The 7,816-nt window shown below is 36.7% G+C and overlaps 1 protein-coding gene across 1 annotated transcript in view; it reads right to left on the minus strand.

Moving 5' to 3' along the window:
* Nucleotides 1–7,816, minus strand: part of LOC107557020 (solute carrier family 22 member 23-like) — a 28,550-nt gene that overhangs the window by 10,739 nt on the left and 9,995 nt on the right. Inside the window, exons 5-9 of the mRNA XM_016240314.1 lie at nt 5,640–5,767; nt 5,461–5,563; nt 3,622–3,833; nt 3,510–3,542; nt 2,444–2,567 (exon numbers count right to left, since the gene is read on the minus strand). Of these exons, the coding sequence (XP_016095800.1) occupies nt 2,444–2,567; nt 3,510–3,542; nt 3,622–3,833; nt 5,461–5,563; nt 5,640–5,767 (600 nt within the window). The remainder of the gene's footprint in view (nt 1–2,443; nt 2,568–3,509; nt 3,543–3,621; nt 3,834–5,460; nt 5,564–5,639; nt 5,768–7,816) is intronic.

Raw genomic sequence — 7,816 nt, forward strand, 5'->3', positions numbered from 1 at the left:
TTAGGAAGGTGAAGATAAGGGCAGATGTAAGACCCCCGAAGGAAATGAGTAAATACTGAGGTATCACTCTGATCCGGACAAAAGCACTGACGCCCTGTCTGGATCACATCCCTTAGGTCTTTTACTCACCTTCCTTTGACCCGCGATTCTTCCTACCCGTGGGTGGGGGAGGAGCGCGAGCCGCGACACTAGCCTTCTGAGCCAGTCTCTAATCCTCAAACTAAGACGGGCTAGGACCCCTGGGTTGTTCGGGCTCAGACCTGGACTTCTATCCCGGTCTTTCAGCCGGTCAGCCTGATATGCTTGAAGCATCACCATCATGTGCAATGAAGCGACAGCCCGACCTGCTGCTGCTGCGTATGCCCTGGCATCCGAGCGAGATGTCAAGGACTTAGAGGACGTCTCACCCATAGAGAGATAGCTAGCTAGTGTCTCTCTATAGGGGCATCTTCTCATAACTGCTTTCGCGCATTGCCTCATGTATAATAAAAAGCTCATCATACGCAGGGCAGGAGGATTGGGAAGGCTCAGCCTCAGCTTCTTTGCCCTCCTCAGCTATTTCCTGCTTTTGCTGGGCTGATCCCAGCATAGCAATGGCCCCTGAATCAGACAATGTTAATGAAATAACATCATCCTCTAGCGGCTCACTCTTGTGCACAGCCGACGATCACGAAATGGGAAACTCCTTGGCCAGATCCACCTGTGATCCCCACGAGCTCATTCCCTTCCGTGCCTCAGCAGCGGCGGGTCCTGGATCGCGGGAAGCAGACGGCTGCCCCTCTTTCCTCGAAAAGAGAGACAAACGAGAGCGGCGTTTTTTTTTCCCTTCCTTGGAAAAAACACTCGCAGTGCATGCCGATTGCCTCCTTGGAGACATCGCGTGCGTGCTCTTCGCCCAAACAAATAACGCATAGATCGTGTGTGTCATCAGATGTTAAACAACGTCAACACGGATGCACACATCCTTAAATGCTTTGCTAGTGCTCGCCATAATGAGATAAATAGAGATCGCTCTTACCACAGAAATGCACGCTTCAAACAAAACAGTCAATGAAGACGAAGAAGAGAATGATGTGTGCTCCCGGCGCCTATTTATACTATAGTCGCACCGGTAGTGATGTCATGGCTGTCGCCGGCCAACGAGTTGGTGTTTTTTCAATGTATGCTTCAGACACGGGTCACGTCGAGGCGTTCCCCATAGCGACCCCTAGAGGACGCAGTTCGAAGTTCCCATGAAAGGGAACTACATTTCTCATTTTCGTTTAGTTTAAAATAATTACCTAAAACAAATAAGTTCATAAGTATATATTAAAAACCCCAAAAACTAATAAAATTGACAAAAACAACAAAATGACTAAAACTTTAACAGAACTAAAACAGAATATTTATTAATAGAATATTAACAAACTGACTAATACACTATTAAAATCAAAAGTCGCATCTATTAATATTATTTAATTAACCTCAGATAACAAACTAACAATGAACAGCTGTATTTTTATTAACTAATAAATACTGCTCAGTGTAAAGTGCTCTGGATTGGTAGATCACAATTGCATATAAATAGTCTGAATTCTGAGATAAATAGTTGCAATTAATATAATTTTTTTAAAACTTTATTAGCTATAAACTGCAATTGCACGATAAAAAAAAAATCAGAATTATAAGATAAAAATTGACTTTTTTTTGGTTCTGCGGCATTAAAAAAAACTGAATTGCGACATGCAAACTCAAAAAAAGTCAGAATTGTAAAACAAAACTGACAATTAAAAGTTTGCAACTTTTTAAAGTTTGTAACACAAATTCGCAATTCTGATCCAAAAAGTTGAAATTGTGAGAAAAAGTTCAACAAGCTTCCATAAAACCCTGTTATTAAAATATGAAAATAAAAAATTATAAAAAAAAAACGGTATTTATTTACAAGTGCAATGTCTTCAAATGGACTATTAACATGTATGAAATTCTCTTTTAATTCTAATGGTCAAAATGACACGCGAGAGTCAAATACAGAAAAATACACTGATGCTTTACAATGTTTCAGTCTCTTGCACATTTTAAATTCAAAAATGTAATTTTAAATTCTTGCAAATTTTATGCACTCCGCTTTTGAGTGAATCTCATTAATGCGTGTCCAGGTCATGTTTCATGCCAAAATCAAAATAATTTTTTTATTTTTTAAATACTCAAGATCGCATTGCATTGTAACACTTATTAATAATTTTGAATATATATATATTTTTTAATTCATAATTAAGCTTTTTTTTTATTTTTATTTTTTTTATGTATATCTACAACGGTGCTTGGCAATAAAAAAAAAATTCACATTAAAATAATATTTTTGGTCCTAAAAATAGGTTTAATTTTCTTTAAGAAAACTATACATTGCTATGTGTTTTTGTTATTTCTGGGGTGAAATATGTCGCTGACAGACAGAGATGCTGACCTGATGACTGTCGGCGTGATCTCAGCGCAGTAGAAGATGCTGAGTGTGCTGACAGCATGAGACGAGAACATCCCGATGATGGAGAACGCGTACGAGAAGCGCTGGTTCAGCGTGTCCCGCAGAACTATGACCAGATAGACAAGATATAAATACACACAGCTTTCCCCAAGCATACAGTAACATCAGTAAATCACTGCAAAGTCTAGTGCAGGCTGTTCTTGTTGCATTTAAATCAGTGTGACAATTTATGTAAAAATGGAGTGATTTACTTTACAAAGAAATACGTGTTCGTGATTCATGAATGAAGCCCATTCTTCTTTCAGCTTTTTCTATAAAGTTTGTTTCTGCTTGATTGTTACATTGTTACATTATCGTCCAGATCTAATCTGATAAATGCAACTATTGGACATAAAGATATTAAGATACATTAACATCAACATCATGATTTTCTGTGAAGATGCTTTTGAAAAGCGCTGTACACATACAGCTGACTTTCCTCGGGGGAAAAAAAAGGAACATAAAAATCACAAAATTATTCACAATTACTTAGTTTATTGACATCTCTAATATTTTAAGTCATAATTTATAGGTTTATAAATATTTTAATATTTCCTCCTAATGTACATGTAACACTGGTGTGATAATACACAATATAATAAAAAAAAAAAGAATATTCATATAAAATATAATATATGGTAGCCTGTTTCCAGACCAAATTTACCTTTTGTTTAAAAAACAAATATATAATTTTAAATGACCTTTATAATAAATACATTGATTAATTAAAATTAAAAATGTTTTTATATTACCTTAGTTTAAATACAACGAAATGCAATTTATAAAATTATGTAAAACTCAGAATGTTTGAAATGTATTAGCAGAAATTAACATGAATAATTATCACTGACTGCTGGTTATTGCTCATTGCAATTTCATGTTAGCTACAGTATTGCATTAACTATGCATGATTATTTAAATGCATTTTATTATTTGAATTTGGCATTCTTTATTCCCTGCTGTCACAACAGTGCTTTATAACATGTAATGCATAATATTGTTGTATTACCTGCATCGTGCCATATACTGTACTTCCCGATCACTGTATTAGGAGAGAGAAGACAGCTGTTAGTAAGCGCTCAGAGTCTCCGTCATCATGTGCTGTGCTGTGCTGTACGTACGGTTGAGCAAACCCAGCTGCAGCAGCGACGCCAGAGCCGTGATGATCATGAAAGTGAGCAGTCCTCCTCTCCTGCCGAAGCCAGTCACCACCGGGAACAGCACCATGCAGGAGGCCACGGCGATCGCCGCTAACGCGTAATAATGCAGGTGAGACGTGCTGCCCTCCAGAACGCTGCGCGCGAAGCAGTGATGGATGCCGTAACCCGTCAACCTGAGAGCGGGAACGACCCGTTGGTTTAGTGTTGAGAGCAGACTACACTGTAAAAACAAATCTGTGACATTTACGGTAAAATACCGGCAGCTGTGGTTGGCAGAACTTCACCGTAAAAAATATGGTAGCAACATTTTAGGTTTTACAGGCTTAACTTAAATTCACAATAAAATACCGTATTTCATTAGCTGATGTAATGTTAATAAACCAACATACTGAAGTGTTAATATCTGTTCTGAACCATTGTAATACGCTGATAACCACCAAAAACTAGTGGTGATGAGAAAGTCACATGATGAACCAAAGCCCATCACAAACAGCTTTAATAAATAATAACATACTGTATATAGAAGGTGCACAGTGCCATTCACACAAACACTAAACACCATCATGGTGACACACATGATACTGAAATAATGCAAGAAACATTGATTTAACAACATTAGATGTAAGATTAAACCCTAGTGTACACAACTGATAAGAAAAAAACTAAGAAGAAACATTTCAACAAAAAAAACATCAAATATGAAGTGTCATGCAGGAATTCTGGGAGTTTTTTTACTGTTAAAATTACAATACTTTTTTACAGTGTAGAGCTAAATAATATTTATATCAAATCAATCAATAAAAATGTTAAAATAAATAAATCCATAATTATATAAAATAGATTAAAACAAAAATAATTTAATCAATAGTTTTTAATCAAATTTGTATTTATTTTAATATTTTTGTATGTTTTTACTTTAATCAAATTTTTATTTGAATCAAATTTTTATGTATTTATTTATTTATTTTAATCAAATGTTATTTATGTATTTATTTTAGTCTAATTTTTATGTATTCATTTTAATTAATTTTTTATTTATGTATTTATTTTTATCTAATTTTATGTATCAATTTCTTTTATGTATTTATTTGTTTTAATCTATTTTTGTTTTACTCTAATTTTATGTATTTTAATATATTTTGATGCATTTATATATTTTATATAATGTATTTTTTTATATTTTAATATTTAGTTTTTAATATTTATTTTAAACTAAGTTTTTATGTATTTATTTATTTTTTTAAATCTACGTTTTTATTTTAATCAAATTTTAAAAATAAATACAAACATTTTATTAAAATAAATATAAATTACACTAAAAATAAATATATAAATTTGATAAAAATTATGAATTAAAATAAAATTTGCTTAAAATAAATAAACAAATAATACATCTAACTGTACTGTACTATGAGAAGAAAAATACAATAATGTACCTTTACAGAAACAATAATATTTGAGATCATCTGTAGTAGTATTTTTTTCACAGTATAAATTGGTTCTTCATAGAAGAAACTATATAGATGCCTTTTAAATGTTCAGATAGGGATCTTTGCATGAAGATTATATTTGAGGGTCTAAAATGGGAAACCCCTGATCTAGATGACAAATGATTTCCCAAAAATGTGAACAAACACCACATGTAACGCTCAAGAATCAATCCCAGAATGCATTGCAACAAGTTTAGAGAAAAAAAAGAGTCATTTAAGTTTAGAGTTTTTGATTATGAATCTGAAAGTACTGATGAAATCTAATCTAATCTCTGTGGAGTGTTTTAAGAGGTCGTGACGCAGCACTCACGAGTTAACACAGAGGACGACGGTGTTCTTCCACAGGTTTCTGGTGCCGCTCAGCTGCGTCACGCAGTACGTCTTCGGCTTCTGCTGCAGTTCAGTCTCCAGCTCTGCAAAAGCATCATCATCCTCATCATCCTCCTCACGCAGAAGGTAAAGCACACTCACAGCAGCAGCTCTGCTCACCTGAGAGGATGCTGCTGGCGTCGGTTGCCGTGTCGACGCTGTTGCTATGGGCGATGCGGTACATCTGTTGCTTGGCTCTTTGGTAATGTTGAGTGACCAACAACCAGCGCAGAGACTCCGGAAACATCCTGAGCGGAGAAACACGAGAGAGGGACGCTTAAACTGAGCATCCTGGCCACAAACTGCCCAAAAAAAGTCTCAAAATTCTTAAATTGAGATACATTTACTTCAGAAGGAAAATGACTGAAGTTTTCAGAAAAAAGGCACTTAAAACTTTAGCAATTTATTTCATTTTTTACAATAATGCCCTATGAATTTCTGTGTTTTATGTTCAATTAGACATGCTTTTTTTTTTTTACACAAAAGAGTTGATTATTTAACACTTACATATAATACAACAAATAAATGTGAAAATGTACATCTGGTTCAATGAGCAAAACACAAGCAGAATTATTATTAAAACCAAAAACACAGAATTTAAGAAAAAAAAGAAAAAGGAATTGTATAAGTTTCATGATTTCAAGTAACCAGAGATGCTTTTGATTAATAAAAATTCATTACAAAATTTGGGAAAAAATTTAAACAAAACAAAAAAAACATGGAATTTAGGAGAAATAAAAACATATTTCAAAAGGCCCTAAAATTATAATTGTTGTTAAACTTTGAATAAGCTGTTGTTAAATTGTATCGGTTTCCTGATTTCAATCAATTAAACATGTTTTTTTTTTATTACTAAAAATTACATTTAAACATTTAAACAAAAACTGAGAAAGAAATTACAACAAAAAACACGGAATTCAGTCAGAGTTTAACCGTTAAAATGGAATCACTTAAATCAATTAAAACCAATTAAAACAATCAATTAAATTAAAAAAAGGAATTGAGAAACATTAAAACAGAATATAAAAAAATTGGGGAAAATTATTATTATTATTTTTTTTATTATTATTTTGGGAATCCAAAAATGATCAAAACTTAGGGAGTTTATAATTAAAATGAGGAAAAATATCGGTCAATGGGCTAAAACACTAATCTTTTTTCTCCTTTGAATTCAGTTTTCCTTACTGCACTGACAGACATTTTGTCTTGTTTTTAAGGATAAGCTCACTTAAGTTTGATACATTCTTCAGGAAACAAGACTTTATATCATTAAGTCATTTGACTTTTTCAGTAAATGCATCTTGATTTAAGGACGTTGAGATATTTGTGCTGGAAAATCACAAAAATACACAGATGTTTGGGGAAAACATCCAGGCCCCCACCAAACCTGGTGGCAAGCGAGAGAGCAAGAGGCCCGGAGACGGGCGACCCAGAGGTGGAGGGACGTGCTCTTCAGGAGATGGTAAGCACACCACTCCCTCCCCCGGAGGAGGGCCGGGCGGAGATTCTTTTTCCACCATTGACCTCTCGGTCGGTGGTACCCAAATTCTCGACAAAGAGCAATTCCTCTATTTCTGGGTCCCCAGAGGGGACGGGGGGTTGTGGACGACCTAGTGCGTATCACACTCACCCTCCTCTCTCGCCAGTGAACAGCAGTGGGCGGATCGGGAGGACGAACCAACGGACTACCCACGCACCCTCTGCTCGAACGCAGGTCAGTGTTACACACACCAGACCCCGCCTCGGACTGGCTACGAGACACCCGGGCCGGGTCCCTGCGTTTTTCCCGCGCTGCGGGTACGCCTGTAGTTTCGTTGATGCCACTAGCGCGGTGTCTGGGAGCCTGGTGAGCTACCCTGCCCGTCTCGATGGCTCCTTCGAACCGTCAGGCTCGGCTATGCGATTCAGTTGCCCGGCATCCCCCCCAAGTTCAGTGGCATCCGCTTCACAACAGTGAAGGCAGCCGATGGTCCTGTCTTGCGGGCGGAGGTCACAGTCCTACTGGCGAAGGATGCGATAGAGCTGGTCCCTCCTGCCGATATGAAGATGGGGTTTTACAGCTCCTACTTCATTGTACCCAAGAAAGGCAGTGGGTTACGACCAATCTTGGACCTGCATGTCTTGAACCCTTGGACCTGCGTGTCTTGAACCGTGCCCTTCACCGGTTACCGTTCAAGATGTTGACGCAGGAACGCATCTTCGGGTGCATCCGTCCCCGAGATTGGTTTGCAGCGGTCGACCTGAAGGACGCGTACTTCATGTGTCGACCCTTCCGCACCACAGACCATTGCTGTGGT

This window comes from Sinocyclocheilus grahami, unplaced genomic scaffold (genome assembly GCF_001515645.1).
Source record: "Sinocyclocheilus grahami isolate Dianchi unplaced genomic scaffold, SAMN03320097.WGS_v1.1 scaffold587.1, whole genome shotgun sequence".
Lineage (NCBI taxonomy): Eukaryota > Metazoa > Chordata > Actinopteri > Cypriniformes > Cyprinidae > Sinocyclocheilus > Sinocyclocheilus grahami.